This window comes from Paroedura picta, unplaced genomic scaffold (assembly GCF_049243985.1).
Source record: "Paroedura picta isolate Pp20150507F unplaced genomic scaffold, Ppicta_v3.0 Ppicta_v3_sca35, whole genome shotgun sequence".
Lineage (NCBI taxonomy): Eukaryota > Metazoa > Chordata > Lepidosauria > Squamata > Gekkonidae > Paroedura > Paroedura picta.
This window is the reverse complement of record NW_027518632.1, coordinates 57609-77975: the sequence shown is the minus strand read 5'-3', so window position 1 is coordinate 77975 and position 20367 is coordinate 57609. Positions and strand designations below refer to the sequence as shown.

Below are 20367 nucleotides of genomic sequence, written 5' to 3'. Positions count from 1 at the left end.
GGTAGTTTTAGTCCCTGAGTTTTTACCAGGACCTGGGGCTGGGCTCTTCAGAAGCAGGACAGGGCACGGCAAGAAGGGAATATCTCCACTTTGGCAGGGAGAGATTCCCAACTTGTGTCCTACCACTGAAGATGACAGTCACAGGTACTGGCAAAACGTCAGGGACTAAAGCTACCAGACCACAACCAGGCACCCCAGAAAACCCACAACTAGTTGAGTCCAGTATCTGCAGAAGTGTACTTGTGCATGAAAGCTTACACCTTGAATAAAACTGTGTTGGTCTTAAACTTGGCTCTGAGTCTTCTTTCTATTCATGCAGGAGGTGTTAAGTTGGATGTTCAGGTGTGGAAAGTCGCTTTGCTGTAATAAAAGTCCTCTAATAGAAGCAATAAACCCCATACACTTAATTCATAGAATCATAGAATAATAGAGTTGGAAGGGACCTCATGCAGCCCTCAGCCCCAGCCGGGGCACGAACTGCCTGCCTTGGTGGGACCGTCTGGGCACCGCCATGCAGAGGGTTATCGAAGAGATCTTTCCCTGAGTCCTCTCCTGCCACTGCTGCCATGCTGGGCGAGGCGTTCGGTACCAAAGATTAACAGAGAGAAAGAGAGGTCTCTGCCAACTTGTCAGGTATCAGGCAGAGTTCAGCTAGTAAAGTCCATGATAAAGAAACATCCAGGATCTCAAAGCAGGTGAAAATCCAAAGGAGAGCTTTATTGAACAGACGATACAAATGACTAAAGTGCGCCAAGAGCCATTGAGCAAAAGTCTTGGCAGAGACAAAGGCAGAATGGAAATTTAGGTTACTTATAGGGTTGACTCTGAGGGAGTGGTGAGTCCAGGATTCTGGCGGGAGATACAAAGAGGTGCAAAGATTCACAGGCCAAGCCAGATGGCCCAGTTTTGATCTAAATGGTTACATTGCTGCTTCACCTAGGTGCCTAGCAAGGTCACCGGAATCAGATAGATAATGGTTCCCTGCTGGGAGCTTCAGTGGAATGCAGAGGAGGCAAGGAAACCAGGAAGGAGAATTTATGGTTTTATGACATTCGGTCAGAGGGCACCAAGAACCACATATCAAAAGAAGGGGGACATGAATCGGGGTTCATGACAAAGGCAAGGCTTTATACCCGAGTTTAAAAGGTAAAGGTATCCCCTGTGTAAGGACCAAGTCATGTCTGACCCTTGGGGTGACGCCCTCCAGCGTTTTCATGGCAGACTCAATACGGGGTGGTTTGCCAGTGCCTTCCCCAGTCATTACCGTTTACCACCCAGCAAGCTGGGTACTCACTTTACCAACCTCGGAAGGATGGAAGGCTGAGTCAACCTTGAGCCGGCTGCTGAGATCCCAGCCTCATGGACAGAGCTTTTAGACTTCATGTCTGCTGCCTCACCACTCTGCACCACAGGAGGCTCTTGTGATACCCGAGTTTGCATACATGCTAAATGAAAGCTGCAATTATTGTTAAGAAGAGTAGTTAGAAGCAGAAAGTAGGGTTCCCTTATTATCAGTTTGATCTGCAGCAAATACCAGATAGTGATATTTATCTGAAGGCCATGAAATTTCCCGTTTTGACACATTCAACCTCTACTAAGGGAACAGGGATTTTTCTGTTTAATAGTTGGCAATCCTAGTAGAAAGTGACAGTACAAGGGTTATGGCTTAACAGAAAGGATATGTCTATGGGAGAAAACATGGTTACATGGAAAATCTGTGACAAAAGATTTACATTGATTTACTTTTGAATCACTTTGGAATTATTATACACATTCACCCATACATTTTCTTAGAGACTGCTCAGTATTCATAAAATAGTTGTACTAATATGAGTGACTGTTTCATTGTAGAGGTGGGGCTACCTCTTCACATCCTTACAAAGAACAAACTGGTCCCACATATATATTAAACCAGCCTGCAGAACAGATTTGATAACATGATTCAAAGGGAAATTAAACTGCCATCTTAAAGCAGTGCTGTGCACCGCTTTCAATTAACAGTCCTGGTTTGTCCTAAGTGGAGAAAATATCAGACATTAACTAATCTTTTGCCTTTTCCTACCCATCCTAGCTACTGGCAACGAAAGACAGGAGCAACACAGATATGTCTTACCTAGTACCACATTGAACATTTATACCTGAGAACTACAAGATTGAGATTATAATGGGTGCAAACATAGCAGTAAGGTAACTGAGTGGGAGCCAAGACACAGGAGCAAGGTTTCTGGAGAAGGCATAACCTTTTAAGGCGGTATGACTAAATTCTACAAACAGCAGAGGAACTAGAAACCCTCCTTCTCTCTTGCAGCTCAGTTCCTTATGCAAACACAGGGCCTCTGCTGCTTGGGGAGTTCACAGGAGGGTGCAAGGGTTCCAGCGTCTGACGTCTGTGCCAAACTTCAGCATTTGCAGCTTCCTTTCAGTGTAGGGTGGGTAGCGGACAGAGTTGAGTGCTTCCAGGCCCATGCAGCGAGTGAGGCACCCTCGTTGGTGAGTGAAAGTGTCGAAGCTGAATCTGCCATTAATCTTGCCAAACCCACTGCATCCTGCAAGAGAGTCACAAAGAAAATATGCAGATCAAATCCAATGCAAAGGCTGGGCCCATATGCAAAAAGGCTTGCCCATACGTAAGATTGCAAATGTTCTCATGTAGGCTGCTAACAGTTATAGCTTGTTCAGACATTACATTTTAATCCCTAAGCAATGCCTAAAGATAATGCAATAAATGTCATCTAGATCCTCCTAGGGAACAGCAAACTCTCTTTAACAAAAGGGTATAGCAGCTATAAGGAGAAGATGTACTTGGGCACAGTGTTGTGTTTTTCATATAGACATCAGGCACTAGAGGCACTGAGAAAGCTGTACCTCATGTCAAGAGTGACCTAGCATCCTTACCACAAGGTCTCTAATATTAAGGAAAGGGCCATCTGGGGGGCCCTGTCAAGAATTGGAACCCGCAGTCCGGCCTGGACTTCCGTTGCTCCAGTGGGCCTAAAGGGCCCGCCTCCTGTCGGCGTGTGTGAGCCACTCGCCCAGCCTTGCCGCCAGACGGTCCCTGGACAGTGAGAAGGGCAGGTCTGTGGCTCGCTCCCTTCCTCGACAATGGGGGCAGCCTGGCTGCTGCCCCATGCCGGGACGTGTGCCGTAGCCTCAGAGCCGGTACCACCGTGGCTTGGCCAGCTGAAGACCTTGCCACTGCATCCACGGCACCCTGCGAGACTCTGGCCAGCTGCCAGCAGCTGCTCACCGGCAGCCTGCCCGCCAGTGAGGCGCTCGACCGGCTTCGGGCCCAGAGACTTCCTGGCTGCCATCGATGCACCGGTGATCCTGTTGCACACCCAACCTCCCCTCCAGCCACCCAGATACGTCGCCTCCCCCATCCATGGGCTGCTAGCGCCCATTGCATTTTGGCATGCAAAGGGCTTTTTGGCTAGTTTTTGAATAAAACTTTCTAGAAGCTATGACTACATGGGTTTAACAAAAAATCAAGATGATGTTTCTTTGATTTTTTTAAAGGTAAGCTATATATAAACACTGAAGGGAAAAGAGACTTAAAATTTGGTAGATTTAATTTAAACAGTGGATTTTCCCCCTGCCTCCAAAGGTGCTGCTTTGGGGTACATCCTGCAAAAATGTAATCATAGAATCAGAGTTGGAAGGGGCCATACAGGCCATCTAGTCCAACCCCCTGCTCAACACAGGATCAGCCCTAAGCATCCTAAAGCATCCAAGAAAAGTGTGTATCCAACCTTTGCTTGAAGACTGCCAGTGAGGGGGAGCTCACCACCTCCTTAGGCAGCCTATTCCACTGCTGAACTACTCTGACTGTGAAATATTTTTTCCTGATATCTAGCCTATATCGTTGTACTTGTAGTTTAAACCCATTACTGCGTGTCCTCTCCTCTGCAGCCAATGGGAACAGCATCTTTCCCTCCTCCAAATGACAACCTTTCAAATACTTAAAGAGGGCTATCATGTCCCCTCCCAACCTCCTTTTCTCCAGGCTGAACATTCCCAAGTCCCTCAACCTGTCTTCATAGGGCCTGGTCCCTTGGCCCCAGATCATCCTCGTCGCTCTCCTCTGTACCCTTTCAATTTTATCTACGTCCTTCTACGTCCTTCTTGAAGTGAGGCCTCCAGAACTACACACAGTACTCCAGTTGTGGTCTGAGCAGTGCCGTATACAATGGGACTATGACATCTTGTGATTTTGATGTGATGCCCCTGTTGATACAGCCCCAAATGGCATTTGCCTTTTTTACCACTGCATCACACTGCCTGCTCATGTTTAGTTTACAATCCCCAAGTACCCCAAGGTCTCTTTACACTTATCTTTATTAAATTGCATCTTGTTCTCTTTTGCCCATTTTTCCATTGTGTTCAGATCTCGTTGAACTCTGTCTCTATCTTCTGGAGTATTTGCCAGTCCTCCCAATTTGGTGTCATCTGCAAACTTGATGAGTAGTCCCTCCCCCCCCCCCCTCATCTAGCTCTCCGGAAAGTTCTTTGAGCACTCTCGGGTGCATTTCATCCGGCCCAGGGGATTTGAACTCATCTAGTGCAGCTAAATGCCTCTCGACAACCTCTCTGTCCATGTCAACCTGCCACCCAGACACTATCTCTTGGCTACTGCCATCTCTAGATGTGCCTAAACCCTTTGACCTGTGGGAAAAAACAGATGTAAAATAGGCACTGCACCTTTCTGCTTTCTCTGCATCCTCCGTTAGAGTTGCTTCCTTTACGTTTGCTCCTCACATAACTAAAAAATCTTTTCTTGTTACAGTGCAGCATCTACATCCTCTCGTTGGTCAGGCAGTCGGTAGCAGACACCAACCACCACACTGTTTGTTTTCCCCTCGCTTATTTTCACCCAGATGCTTTCCACTGTAGATATACTCTCCTTCACTAGAATTTCCTGACAGGTAAGCCCTTTCCTCACATACAGTGCCACTCCTCCACCTCTTCAATCTATTATGTTTTTTCTGAACAGTTCATATCCATCCACTATTACATTCCAGTCATGAGAATCATTCCACCAAGTTTTTGTGATGCCTACTAGATCATACCTTTCCATCAGCATGAGAAGTTCCAGCTGTTCCGTCTTATTGCCCATGCTTTGGCCGTTAGTATAAAGGCATCTGAATCCTTTTACTTTTGGTTCCCTATGAACCTTCCCATTGTAATGAATACAAATGTCTTAGAATCCTGCCATGAGACATCATGTTGAGTTGGCTGAACATTTCTACACCGGTGGATCCACTCAGGGAGGTTCTGGTTTGCTATCTAGGGTTAAACTTTTCCTCCGAAGTGCAGACTTACAAGCATTTTTATTCATTTTTATTATTTAATTATTTATTAAATTTCTAGCCTGCCACTCCTGAAAAGGCTTGTGGTGGGTTCCAAATATGCATAAAATCCCCAATAAAATCAACCCTAAATCAATCCCAAAACTATATCAGAATGCACAGCAAACCATACATAGAATCCAAGAAATACCATGGCGAAAAACAATACTAAATCCTACCCACTATCACTTCCGGTGGTAGACAGAGGGGATGCAGATCTTACTCCGCCAATAGAGTAACCCAGGAGGGGGGTCTAGATCTACCTTAGCACACCGGCCTCAAACACAGACCTGGTGGAAGAGCTCCATCTTGCAGACCCTGCAGAATGCTGAATGCTCTTGTCTACTTCTAATCTGAACAGATATTCCCCTTGCCCTTAAATTATGTAGGCCAGGAGATTGTTGTTTGCTCTTATCTGCTTAAGAAAGGGTTCCAAGTTGAATGCTCCGAGTAACACGTTACAGACTTTGCTGCCACCATTCATGAGTTAGCATCCCACGTGATTAGGTAAGCTTAACATGAGAGGCTTGGCTTGCAGCGCAATCTTTAAAAGATTTACACCCAATACAATTAAAATCCGTGTGCCACAAAAAGTGTACCTCTGCTTTATACTGCATAGTAAATTGCAAACTTTTTAGTGAAATGGATGTGCATAAATTGGAAAATTCCAGTTTGGTTTGGAGTGTTCCTGAACCAAACCACTGAACCCAACAGAACCCAACCCCCCAAAACAAACTGGCTGGCTGGGGAGGCCAGTTTTCCTTCCCCCTTCCAAACTGAAGGAAGCAAAATAGACTTCTGAAATGGCTTGTGGATATGTGCACAAATCCATTTTGTTCCCTCCTGCTTGGACGTGGGTCCACTCATCAGCTGTGAGTTCTCAATGGCTGACAGCCAGCCCCAATTCATTTTATATTTACTCCCACTTAGAGGCAGGAAGGAACTACAAGGAAAGCTGCCATTTAAACCCAACTGCCCAACAGGTTTGCCATTCATTTCACTCCCCCCCCCCCCCAATGGAGGGAAGCGAAAGAGACTACCCTGCTGTAAGGCTGAAATGACTGCAAGCTATTTCAGCAATATATTTTAGTTTTCTGGAAAGGGGAAAGCAAAATTTAAACCTAATAGTTGACAAGATGGTTGCCCTGGGCCCGTTCTGCACACATAGGATAATGCACTTTCAGTGTTCTTTGGCAGCTGGATTTTCCTGTGCAGAACAGAAAAGTCTACTTTGAAAGTGCATTGAAAGTTCATTGCAGTATAGGCCCTGCTCAACTGCTAGGTTTAAATGGCCTGAACCCCAAACCCAACTGGACCAAAGGTATGGGAAATGTTTAGGAGAGTCAATCCATTTCACTCCCTCCTGTCTCCAAGGGGGCAAATGTGTAAGGAATGTAGGTTCATGAATCGGTTCATGCCCACCCGTACTTGGAATTAATTCCTGATATATGCCAGGAGTCCTTCCATTTTGGAATAGAGCTGCTGCAGATGCAGCCTTATATGCTGTTTATGAGACATAAACGAATACTAGAGAAGATGAGTACAGAGTCATTTGGGGAAGGGACAGCATAGGTTATAGAAGGCTAGTTGTACCAATTCCGCCATGTGGTAGGGAGACCAAGAATGCTTGCATTAGACAATCATTGCCACAGAAGCCACCACTGCTAGTGCAGGCCAGTACCCGGTTCACCACCTAAGGAAAGAAAAAGAAAACAAGTGTAGCAGAACTCCTGTTTTCGGTTGGCCAGTACTTGGCGTTTACATATTCTAATAAAAACAGACACTGAAGTTTCCTATAAGGTATGTTGTTGCAGGGCTCTACTCTTCGGTGGTCTACTTCCTTTAGCAAAGGAAACTTGGAGACCCTTACTGTGGGAAACCCACCTGCTTTGCACTTTCCTTATAAACACACTTCATTTATTCAAACCAAAACTCTTTAATGGAGTTAGACCTTTTAAAGTCTACTGAACCCTTTGGATTTCATCAGGGTGCTGTGTATCATGTCATCAGGACTGTTTCCACAGCTCCAAATTAAAGGTAAAGTACAATTTTGAGTTAGCTTTGTTACAGAGCGTGCGGGGAGGGAGAACTATTTAGTGATGTCATAGCATTAGTAGCTTCTAATACTAAAGCAGTTACGTTTCCCAGGTTCAAAACTTCTGCAGCAGTCATGCTAATTAGTTTAGACTTGCTGTTTCATACTAATCATACCTCCTGCCAGAATTGCAAATAGAGATTTTCTTGATAGCATAAGTACTTGAGGCAACAACAGTCATCTCATGGGTCTTTCTGGATAGCCCAAAGAGCTCCTAAAGAATTCTGCCTTCCAAGATGTAGAAATCCCTAAAGGGAAGTAAATTTTATGGCAGTTGATATTGTATAATTGTGAACTGGGCTACAGAGTATGGATTTAAAAGTCTGCAAAGTGGAACTAAGGACAGATGGGATTTCTGTAAAAAACTGAAGGTAGCCCCAGGATTCCAAAGAAAAAAATGAAATGTAAAAATAAAAAATCGTTGGGGGATTTAAAATCCTACATAGTAGAAGTAGCACTTGTAACTTTTTGGTCCATTCCTCACGACTTCAATGTTGCAAAAGGCTTCCAAATTGTAAACGCTACTAATTTGCAGTTATGCACGACGTCGCACACAATCTGCCACACTTCTGAAACAGTCCCGCAAAAAGCGATTCATTGTAGCGCTTAAAGGGAAATCCAGAAAAGTGGATTCACCCTCCGAAAAGTGCTACACTCTTGCAAACAATCTGCAACAGTTGCGAAAAAGACCTGTGCGTTCACATTGTTGTGGTTCCAGCCAAGTCCCTCCCCCTGGCTATCTCCTCCGAACTTCCGGCGAAGCGATTGCCATTTTTTTTTCTCTGAGCAAGCAGAAAGCAACGAACCGGCGAGCCTTCATTCACCCAGCGAGGCTTCTCCGGCTACAGTCCCTCCACAGAACTGCTTTAAAGCTCCACTAAGTCACCAAGCACAACACAGCCCCGTTTGCAAGTTCCCTTAATTTTCGGCCGAAAATCGCGCCCGTGCAGGGGGGGGGATGAATTGCCAGCTCACACACCAACTGCCAGCAAATTAACGCCAGCAACAAATTAACGCATATTCGTTGTAACGTGTTTTTTTTAAAAAAACTTTTCTTAAAGGGAAAGGGGCTTTTCAGGAGCATGATAACGGCCGCCCATTGGCTGTTCGTTTGATTGACGGCCAGGGGCGGGACAAAGCACAGAAAAAATCGCTTCCTTTCTAGCGATTTTTGGCGAGACTGGAAACCTGTGGGAAACGATTGAAACGCTACTGGATTCCACTACAAAGGCAGGTATGTGTAACTCAGAGATTGCACTATTAAAAATAGCATTTCTGCTATCAGGAACCAATTGCCAACATTGGTCCTTGTGCGGAATGGGCCTAAGAATATAATTCCCACTGAACTCTAGTTCTGAGATCTCCATGACCATTTTTGATGTTGCTAGGTAACCACAACAATGGAGTCAAGCTATCTAAGCTTTGGTTTCTGTATAGGAAAGCCACTGGAGAGGAGAGACACAGATAAGGAATACAACCCTGGGAAAGATTTTGCCATCTCCACTCTCAAGTTACTTGATGGAAGATGACTTGCCAAGCCAGGTTGAGCAGCAGCCACAGGTAACTCACTACTTACACAACTTAGCCAGGCTCAGTACTGGCCACAGCATGACTCATTTGGCACCTGCAGCAGTTACTTTGCAACATAGTCAAACTATTCCCAGGGAGAGTCTGCCAGGGGGAGGGCATCTGAAGCTGTAGTTGGCTGTGTTGGAAGTTGATCCCTGTGCTATGTCTCTTTCCTCAGCCTATAGAAGGACAAGATTCCTTGCCATAGGTACATAGGAACACTGACCACGCACCTTTCTGATCTTTCTCATGCTGTCCCTTTAAGGCTAGACCGAGGGCCATTCTACATGACTTTATTGTAGCAGAAGGCTTGCAAATTGTAAATGCTACTAATTTGCAGTTCCGCAAGACATCGCACACAATCTGCCACACTCCTGAAACAGTTCCGCGAAAAGCGCTTCGTTGTAGCGCTTAAAGGGAAATCGGGAAAAGTGGATTCACCCTCTGAAAAGCGCTACACTCTTACAAACAATCTGCAACACTAGCGAAAAAGACCTGTGCATTCCCATTGTTGAGGTTCCAACAGAGTCCCTCCCCCTGGCTCTCTCCTCCGAACTTCCGGCGAAGCGATCGCCATTTTTTTTCTCGGAGTGAGCAGAAAGCTACGAACCAGCGAGCCTTCATCCACCCAGCAAGGCTTCTCCGGCTACAGTCCCTCCACAGAAGTGCTTTAAAGCTCCCCTAAGTCCCCAAGCACAACACAGCCCCGTTTGCAAATTGCAAGTTCCCTTTATTTTCAGCCGAAAATCGCGCCCGTTTGGGAGGGGGGATTTTTCTTTTCACTCGTGGGAGCGTGGTAATGATGAATCACCAGCTGCCATCTAGATGGGTCTCTCCACTGCAACGAATTAACGCATATTCGTTGCAACGTGTGTGTGTGTTTTTTAAACCTGTGCTTAAAGGGGAAAGGGGCTTTCCCGAAGCATGATTACAACCGTCCATTGGCTGTTCATTTGATTGACAGCCAGGGGCGGGTCAAAGCACAGAAAAAATCGCTTCCTGTCTAGCGATTTTTGTGAGACCGGAAACCTGTGGGAAACGAATGAAACGCTACTGGATTCCACTAAAAAAGCAGGTATGCGTAACGCCGAGATTACACTTTTAAAAATAGCATTTCCGCTTTGTGGGACCAATTAGCAACATTGGTACTTGTGCGGAAACACCCTGAGTCTCTTAGAAACAACTTCCTGTTTCCTGCTTCTTCTTCCCTTTTGCTGTCCTGCAGCATGGTGGGTGGAGAAAAGCCACCTACATCTGTCCTCATCTAACCAGCTAAATTAGAGATTATCTTCTTACCTTTCCTGTCTAGAATGAAGTTCTCTAATAAATAGTTGTTATATTAGTTTAATGCCACAACTAATGGCTGTGCTTTCTTTGACTGTTGTTTTTTCTTTGTCCTACATGCACTTAGTAGCTAGCAATGCCATGCCATGAACAGTAGCTTAATGAAGCACTCTATTAAGTTCTCTGAATATTCCAAATCCATGCCAAGGGTCCTACCACTCAATATCCATCAGGTCATGGTCCCAAAAATATTAATATTTTTATGAATTAACGATTTTTAGAAAAGAGTGCATGTGTTTGCAGCCATTGAAATTTGAAGTTTGAGCTAGCAGTCCATAAAAGAGGCTTGTTTGTAGGCTATCATTTGCTCCTTATAGTCAGGCAGAGAGAAAAACAGCGTGCTTCCTTGTTTTGATTTATTCCTCCAGGTTGATTAAGAGACTATAAGGGACTCACTTGATTTGCCTGTAAGAACAATGAATGGACTTTTGTGGAATTAGAGTGTTCTGGAATAGCCCAGTCACTTCTAAATCAAATTGCAACTCTTTTCTAGCATGCTTTCAATCAAATTGAGATGAAAGGTTGTCACTTTTGATGAGTCTGTAAAATATTTTCTGCCGAAATTGTGTGAAGAACTGCATTAAAAGAACGCAGTGGGATGGTTCAACTGAGTTAATCTTTCACTTTTAAAGTTTAACTCCATGAATTAGGGTGGTCTTGTGGAAGAAACACAAGACAAAGGGATCCTTATTTGCAAGCTAATAGAAGCCATTAAGCTCCCTCCATTGCAAGGTCACATGACTGTGACTAGGGAGCCAGCCTGTTCATTAAAAGGCATGCATAGTGACTCAGGTGGCCACATGGGAAGACAGAGAACCTCCCCAGTCCAGGAGCTGGTATCCACAAGACTGCGATGTTACAAAGAACCGCAGGAAGCAATAACTCCAAATGTTTTTTTATGTGAAGAAATTGGAAAAATAGGTAGAACACTGGAACTGTTCAAAAGGCTCTGATCAAACATATTCTGCCAGTCTAATGCCTACTAGTGGATCAATAATCACATTTCTTTATGTAATTTGTTGATGAACTGACTGACATTCCAGAAATGTCTGATTTCATAGGAAATGGGCTTTGTCTTAAATCTACAAAAAGATGGAATGGATTTTTGTCCTGTCAGACAGATCTATATGTGATCTATATTTGCCCCTTACTATAGGTAAACAACAATATTTTATAACCATTACTGATTATTATTCACATTATTGTGTCATGTACTTGTTAAAGCAGACATCAGAGATGGTCCAGGACCTAAGAGAATTTGTAGCCATAGCCTACAATAGGCTTGGGAGAAAACGGCAGGTCCGGAGACTGGACAACAACAGGGAATTCACATCCAGGACCATACAGCAATATCTGATAAATGAAGGTATTCTGCATCCCACCACTGTCCCTTTCAGCCTGGAACAGAACACTGCTAGACATGGTAAGATCTAAGTTCTCTTATGCCAATCTACCAGCAGAGCTCTGGGGAGAGGCTGTTATGAATGCTGCATGTACACAAAATAGACTGTAAGATAAAGCTACTGGGCATATTCCTTACGAACTTTGGCACGGCCATAAGCCATCTGTGGCAGGCTTGTGTATTTTTTGGGAGAGAAGGAAGCAAGGATGGGAGTCGATTTTGGGAGATGCCAAGTGGTAAAAAGAGTAAATAACAGGGAAAGGAAGATATAGAAAAAAATTAAATACCCCCACTTATTGTTATCTATTATTAGACTCCTGGATAGGGTCTGCTATGAAGCCAAAGCATACCTGGTGATCACAAGAGAAAGCATAGGCAGCCAGGGGGCGATCTTTACTGTTGATGTATTGGATGGCTTCGTCCAAGCCTGCCACAGTGAAAATGGGCAAGACAGGCCCAAACACTTCCTGTTGCATGATTGGCTCCCATTCTTTCACATTAACCAGCACGGTGGGAGCTGTGGACAAAAAAGCACATTGAGACAAGTTATGCTCACAGACTGCCATCATGCCCTGTCCCTCAGTCACAGCCTTAATGCAAGACTTTTTCTTTGCTCTGTCAAGTCTTTACTAACATGGACCAAACACTTCATATCAGAACTGCAGTACAGCACTGACTAGGCATAGGAGATTGGGCTCTAATAAGCCAAAAAGTACCCAAGTCAGTGATTATTTCAGTACTTTTTTGGCTCACCCGAGCTGAAATGCCCATTTCCAGCATTCAGCGAGTGGCCGAATCGTGATTCAGCTGTCCAAATGCATTCTTCCTGCTTTCTTAGGCAGTACCTGAGAAAGTGGAGGGAGAGCATGTGCCTATCAGTGGTTGCTGACAGGTTCCCTGCCCAATCCTCTTAAATGCTGCTCAGAGTGGGAGGCATTTAAGTAGAGCAGTTGGGGCACCTGTCATAAACAGCTGACGGGTGCACTGGCCTCAAGAGTGGCCAGTGTGCCCATCAGCTGATGATGACAGGTGCTCCCCTGCCACATTTAAATGTTTTCCCAACTGGGCAACAAAGAAGAAGAAGAAGATAGGGGAGAGTGTGTGCCTATCAGTTCTTGTTGACAGGTGCCCCACCCACTCTACTTAAATGCCTTTCTGACTGGGCAGGCATTTAACTAGAGCTGGTGGGTTGCAGGAGCTATTTGTTTGTTTGTTTGTTTATTGGACTTATAGCCCGCCACTGCCAGGACAGATCATGGCAGGTAATACAAATCAATAATTCCCTCCATTAAAATCCAGCAAATTAACCCACAAGATTAGCGACAAAAATAACCATCCCCCCACCTCAGCTCAGCAGCCTGCTACCTATTATAGGGAGGGAGTGGAACTCACCTGATAGACTGACGTAGTCCAGCCTGAGGAGGGGCTTCTGATCTCAGCGTGCCCACCAGTTGATAATGACAGGCACTGATGGGAAGGCATTTAAATAGTGTGGGCGAGGTGCCTGTCATCAACAGCTGATCAGTGCATGGGCTTCAGTTAAAAGGAAGCGGCCAGCACACTGATCAGCTGAAGCCCCAAAACGTTTAGGATTCAGCTGAATCTGAAAAGGTGAAGGGGTATGTGTGCATTTTGGATTCAGCCAAATGGTTTTCAGCTGAATCCAAAATGGTTTTTGAACATGCCTACCACAGACTGAGGCTTTCCTCTTTTTCTGCCACCCGTACTCCTCAGCATGACTCCACTTGCTCACCGATGTAGCGGTCAGACTCATCCGTCTCTCCCCCGATGGCCACTTGGCCACAGTCCAGAAGTGCACGGACACGCCGGAAGTGTTCATCATTGATCATGCGGCCAAAGTCAGGTGATTCCTGAGGATTGCAGCCATAGAAACAACGAATAGCCTGACGTAAGCAGGGAATCAGCCTGTCCTGTGTGTCAGCAGTACAAATCACATAGTCTGGTGCTGTGCATGCCTGGCCAGCATTGTAGGATTTTCCCCATACTATTCTGTTGGCTGCATTCTGGAAATCGCAGCAGCTATCCACATAGCAAGGATTTTTGCCTCCCAGCTCCAGAGTCAATGGTGTCAGATGCTTGGCTGCTGCAGTCATGACCATTTTTCCAACAGTGTTACTCCCTGAGGAAGCATGGCAAGATTTAAGACAGTCACAAAGAGATAACCAAAGCCATTATATTGAAAACACCCATTGTACATTTTGCACTACGGAAACTTACATTTTTGAAAAATTCTGAGCTAGCAAACTAGCATGTAGTTGATGGTGTGAAATTAATTTGGAGTCTGCTACATGTCAACCCTTTAGTCTTTGGCTTGAGAAATATTTTGTCTACCTGTGACACTGTTAGTGTGCTGTGCTGGTGAGGATGCAATATAAGCTATATGCTGACATTGCCTTGCCTGAATGCTGGCCTTTTTGACCAAACTATTGTGCTTGTTTGATCTGGAATTCTGAATTTCAGACTGGTATAACTTTTTCTCCCTCAGCTTTGTTTATTTGGATGAACTGTGAAGGATACTCCAACTTGATACTCCAACCTGGGTGTAAAGTGCATGGAGCTTTTATTCCAACCCCAGATCGATTCAGTCCCTGCCCTCTACACAGAATGCGATTTCTGTTTGGATTTTGGGCGATTTTAATTTTCCTTCTGCAGCAAGAAGGATTGATCCGGAGTGACCCTACCTTTAGTGTGCGATATCTCAGACTGCTTTTAAGCCTGAATATCCAGGTCAGAGTCTGCACTTACTTTTTTTATTCCATTGTCAATCCTGTTGAATTCAGATCACTTTGAACTCGAGTCTTCCTCTTCCCCCCCTCTCCATTGAAACAGGAAAGTCTTCTGCACGTGGTTAGGGAGGCTCAGAAGGGGGGGGGCAAATGGAGACTCTCTCTTCGTTTTCTTGAAGGGGGGGGAGAGGATCCAAAAAGTCAGAGGAGGGAGGAAAAAAATCCTTTGTTTTCTTGAGGGGGGGGGGATGAAGAAGGCACAAAAAAAATCCAAGGCCAACAGAAGTTGAGAGAACTTAGGGGCTTCTCCTTTAAGGCAGGTTTGTCACATGACCACCTGTAGCCAATCACGGGTCCTCTACCACGGAGGGGAGCCCAGATTCAAAACAATGCGATTTTCTGAATATATTCAGGATTAAAAGCACTCCAAGATAAAGCACAATAAAGGTAGGGTGACTCTGGATCAATCCTTCTTGCTGCAGAAGAAAAATTAAAATTGCCCCAAATCCAAACGGAAATCGCATTCTGTGTAGAGGGCAGGGATTGAATCGATCTGGGGTTGAAATAAAAGCCCCATGCAGTTTACACCCAGCTTGGGAAAGAAAGCTCCGGATTGGGAAAGAAAGCTCCGTGGTAGAGAACCTCTGATAGGCTACACCTGGTCATGTGACACGCTTGCCTTAAAGGAGAAGCCCCTAATTTCTCTCAACTTCTGTCGGTCCTGGATTTTTCCTCCCTCCTCTGCCTTTTTCGATCCTCTCCCCCTCCCCTCCAAGAAAAGAAAGAGACTCCCTGCCTGGCTCCTCTCCCCCCCTTCAAGAAAAGAAAAAAAGAGGCTTGCCCCCCCCCCCACCTTCTGAGCCTCCCTAACCACGTGCAGAAGACTTTCCTGTTTCAATGGGGGAGGGGGGGGGAAAGGAAGAATCGAGTTCAAAGCGATCTGAATTCAACAGGATTGACAATGGAATAAAGAAAGTAAGTGCAAACTCTGCCCTGGACAGACTATTACAGGTGATAGAGAAATAGCAGAGAAGCTGAATGTGTTTTTTTAAACCCCTGTTTTCACTGTGGAAGATGCCTCCAGAATCACCAATTTCAAGACAAAGGTTGAAAGACTTGAGTTGGATTGAAGTGATGAGTGAGGAGGTCCTTTGCTTAATGGATAAATTAAAAACTGACAAATGCACTGGCCCAGATGGAATACATTAAAGAGTTCTGAAAAAACTCCTGATCCAACATGGCTTCTCTTATATCCTTATGTTCAAGAGTGCTGTCTGTCAACCTTTTTTTTTTGAGGGGGGGGGGCGTATTTAGAATCTTTTGCTGGTTATTAGTGGCTGTTTCAGAGGTGACTGTAACTCATTTATAACTCCACTTTTCTCCTTGCATGCAAGCAAAAAGAACTTCATAAACTTTGAGCCTGTATAGAGTATAGACCCAAACAGACCCATAGTCATGGTGGTGCACAAAGGGGCCCAGCCTCATGAATAATTTGGTATGCCCCTCCAATCAATATTAGAAGTTGATGTGGAATCTGTGGCAAGTCTTTTGCCAATGAGAGAGGACATTTCATTCCCTTCTCACTTCCAGGCTTTGCCAATGAGGAAGTGATTCTTCTTCTCTTATCATACTTCCCTCCCAGGCTTTGCTGATTTCAGAGACAGTCTCTTTCCCACCTCCCCACCCTTTGCACTTTGCTTCCTGCACAAAGTACTTGATCTGGCTGTGGTCTAAAGTACATGACTTTAGTACCTGCCTTAGCTTGCTGGCTTGTGCCACTAATGGATTTTGCTGATCTGTAGCACAATGGCACATTAGGGTAGAAAGGGGTTCCAACCTGAGGCCTGTGAGCCACATGCGGCCCCCAATCTTTTTCTGTGTGGCCCTCCAACCTGCTTGTCTGCTGCTATCACCCTCAGTACAAAAAAGAAAAAAAGGTTCAAACCAGAGAAAAACAGAACCTTTCCAAGGCAATTGGTACAATAAATTTTATGTATCAATAATTTTTAAGGACCAACCAAAACGGTTTCTAGATATACTCCGTTTTCACAATTTTTCTTCAGTGGTTGATTCCTTATACTCTTATCAAACAATTTTTATATATAGATAGGCCACTGGCTCTGTAAAGTATTGTGGGGAATGTCAGTCAAAAAACATTCCCCACAATGTTTTTTGGCTATCACCCTCAGGGCATTTTCCCTCAGACCCTATTCTTCCTGCCTCAAGAAGCATCATCTACTGCTGTTCATCCTATCCCTTTCTTGGAAAAAAGACAATAGCAACATTGTTTGTTTTGGTCTCAATGGTTCCTTCTGTCAGCCCCCTCTCGTTCTTATCCTAACCTCACCCGCGGCGCTGCGGGCGCCACCGACTAAATAAAGCCGTAAGGGCTTAGGGGGAGGAGTTAGGGCGGGCTCTGTCCAGGATGACGAAGGGTGCCGATTGGCCCCTACCTCCGGACAGACCATCGGGGCCAATCGGCAGGCGCAAAGCGCCTCCAACGCGTCAGGCTGCCGGCAAGGGAGCCCCCGCCAGCCGCACTGCGCGCGGCTGCCGGGGGCTCCCTTGCATAGCGCCCGCTGTATTGTGATTACAGCGAGCTTGATTACTAGTCCTCCATAATAGCATTTTGGCCATTCTGGGTGCTTTGCTAGCTAGCAAAGCTCTGGTACCCATACCACTTAGCTGTGACCATATTGAAGTTATGTATACCTATAAGGAAGGCAAAGTTGCTGTGTGAATGGATTCAGGAGATGTCAGGTCTGCTTTTGCAAAAAAAAAAAAAAAAAAAGTGGGAAAAGGGCAGTAAAAGCCCTGGTATTTTTTGCAAAAAAAGATTACAGATTGTTTTGGATACTGAACATTTCTAGAGGCTCCACCCATCAAAGCAAGTGGCTTCCAAAGTTACTGGTGAGATTGTCGCTACAAGCAAAAGCATTCTTCCTTCCACAACAAGAGCTGGTTGCTCTGACTTCTGGCCTTGCTTGCTTCTGCCTTCTCCCTTCCTCTCTCCAGCTTTGTTGTTGTTATGTGCGAAGTCGTGTCCGACCCATCGCGACCCCATGGACAATGATCCTCCAGGCCTTCCTGTCCTCTACCATTCCCCGGAGTACATTTAAGTTTGCATCTCTCCAGCTAGGAGTCTTCTTATACATCTATGATTGCAGGAGCAGGTAAGTGGCCCCTTGATTACTCTCTTAGCAGGGAGGCTTATGGCATTCCCTTCTTACATCTTCCCCCAGCCAAGTTCCCTTCCCTCTGGCTGCCCTTTTACTTGTCATGATTGAGGTTTGGCTGGCAAGCAGTAGGGCCCCAATTTTTTATGTATTAAAATTAAAACATATTAGCAGGTGTATATTTACACTTCAAGGCACTGTGTTTATGAAGAAATAAATCTTATAGTATTCAATGTACTTAGGATTGCAACTCTACAATCTGATAGGCCAGATTCACAATCCATTTTTTTAAAAATTGTTCCTAATCCATGTATATAGCCCAGTGCTTCTGACAACTGTAGTGGATAGGAGGGGCATGGGTCTCTTCTCTTCTTTGACATAGTCAAATTGAAAATACCCAGCTAGCTGCATCTAGAGTGGAGTGGATTTAATGGGAAAGGGAGGAGTTAGGCCCCTAAAATAATACTACTCATATTTTTTATTTATTCAGGATAACATTGAAACGCCACAACTGCTGCTCTGCTAAAAACCCTGTAAGATATATGGAAAAGGCAGTACTATGTCAAACAAACAAAAAATTGCAGATGAAGAAGAAGAGTTGGTTCTTATACGCCACTTTTCGCTACCCGAAGGAGTCTCAAAGCGACTTACAGTCGCCTTCCCTTTCCTCTCCCCACAACAGACACCCTGTGAGGTGGATGAGGCTGAGAGAGCCCTGATATCACTGTTCAATCAGAACAGTTTTATCAGTGCCGTGGCAAGCCCAAGGTCACCCAGCTGGCTGCATGTGGGGGAGTGCAGAATTGAACCTGGCTCGCCAGATTAGAAGACCGCACTCCTCACCACTACACTAAACTGGCTCTCTGAGCACTGTGTCTTTAATGACAAATGGACTATTGAGTACTTCTTTGTTTTAAACAAGAATAAAGCAGTTTGCCTGATATGTCTTGAAACTGTCTCAGTATTAAAGGAGTTCAATATTAAAAGGCACTTTGAAGCCTGTCACAAGAGCTACTCAATATATCAAGGAGAGGTGCCAGCAAACAAAATCTCTTAAAAATCAATGTTTTGCCACAACATAATTCTGGAAAGCATGTTGGAGAGAACCTGTCTACCGTGAAGGCCAGCTATCATGTTGCTAAATGTATTGCTGAGTGTGGTAGACCATTCTCTGAAGGTGAATTTGTTTTAAAAAATGCATGGTTAAAGTAATGGAAAAATGTGCCCTGAGAAGGTATCTTGTGTTAGTTGTGTCAGTTTATCTGCATTTACAATCACCAGCTGTGTTGAAGAACTAGGAGAAGAGCTGCATATGTCACTGGTTGTCAAGTTTTGATTTTTTTCCCCCTTTGGCAGATGAGAGCAATGACATTATAGATACTGCTCAACTACTAATTTTTATCAGGGGGATCGATTCCAACTTCAGAATTACAGAAGAGTTGTGTGCACTGCAGAGTTTGAAAGGCACCACAATAGCAGAAAACATATTCTTGAAGGTGTGTAAATCAGTAGAAAATCTTGCTCTGAACTAGGATAAATTGAAAAGCATCACAACTGACAGTGCAAGAAATATGGTGGTAAGTAAAACTGATGTAGTTGCAAAAATCAATGAAGAGATATTAAAATTAAATGGTATACTTCCCTTGCAATTTCACTGCATCATCCATAAGCAAACCTTGTGTAGTAAGATTCTTCAGTGGGAGTCCACACTCCTAACCACTACACCAAACTGGCTGTCTAGTTTATTCTAGTTTATTTCAGTTGGTAGTTCATGGTTGAACCATGAATTTAACCATGTACAAATACAAATCGGGAGGTCAGTTCATGGACTGAATCAGCTCTTAGCAGTTCCATGACCCTGCTTTCTGTTCCCTGAAACTTTTGGGGAAGCAGAAAGCAGGGGTTCTTCCTGTGAAAAGCAGCAGGGAACAGAAAGCAGGGGTTTAAATGTTCCTGAGACATTTAAACACCTGCTTTCTGCTCCTCCCCTTACTTTTCCATTTTTTATGAAGAGTAGAAAGCAGGAGATTAAATATCTCCAAGCCACTTAAACCCCTGTTTTCTGCTCTTCACAAACTGCCTCAAACAGTACCTGGATTGAATGGCTTGCCTAGTAACACTTTGGCAGCCTCGGTGACCTTTATTTAATTTATTTAATTTCTTTTTAATGTGCTGTTTACATTCATGATGAAAATCACCACCCTGGAAATGGAGAAGTCACCTGCATACTCAATGTAATCAAACTTGTTCTCCAGTAATTTGGTAGTTGTTTCATGGCCACCAGTCACCACAGCAAAGGTATCCTGTAAGATAAGGAGGAAGAGTTATGTATCATCACCCCCCAAGCAGCAATTCATGGTGGTCCAGTTTCTGTTTCTTAGATAGACTTCTCTTCTTTATTTGGAAAAAAGAAGTACTTTTCACACAAAAGTATATGGCTGAGCCCCATGAAAGGCCTCTTTGAAGGGAGAACTTACAGCAGTGGAAACAGTGGGTGGAGGGGATATTTAACCATTTTCATACACTTTTTGTTTTGCCTCAAATCCCTCACCAGGTGACTTTCCCCCTTTTGGAATCCTACAGAGGAAAGAATTGCTAGTGAACAATTTAGATTCAAGTAATAAGATAAATTATTATTTCTGCCTGCACTGGATGAGTTCAAATCCCGTGGGCCAGATGGTGTGTACCC

At 44.6% G+C, this 20367-nt stretch overlaps 1 protein-coding gene across 1 annotated transcript in view; it reads right to left on the bottom strand.

Annotated features, from left to right (window-relative positions):
- Positions 1-717: 717 nt before the first annotated feature.
- LOC143828498 (aldehyde dehydrogenase family 3 member B1-like) overlaps positions 718-20367 on the bottom strand; it is a 29832-nt gene continuing 10182 nt past the window's right edge. Inside the window, exons 5-9 of the mRNA XM_077318848.1 lie at positions 19900-19981; positions 13509-13895; positions 12106-12272; positions 6939-7038; positions 718-2546 (exon numbers count right to left, since the gene is read on the bottom strand). Coding sequence (XP_077174963.1) covers positions 2353-2546; positions 6939-7038; positions 12106-12272; positions 13509-13895; positions 19900-19981 — 930 coding nt within the window. The 3' untranslated portion in view covers positions 718-2352. The remainder of the gene's footprint in view (positions 2547-6938; positions 7039-12105; positions 12273-13508; positions 13896-19899; positions 19982-20367) is intronic.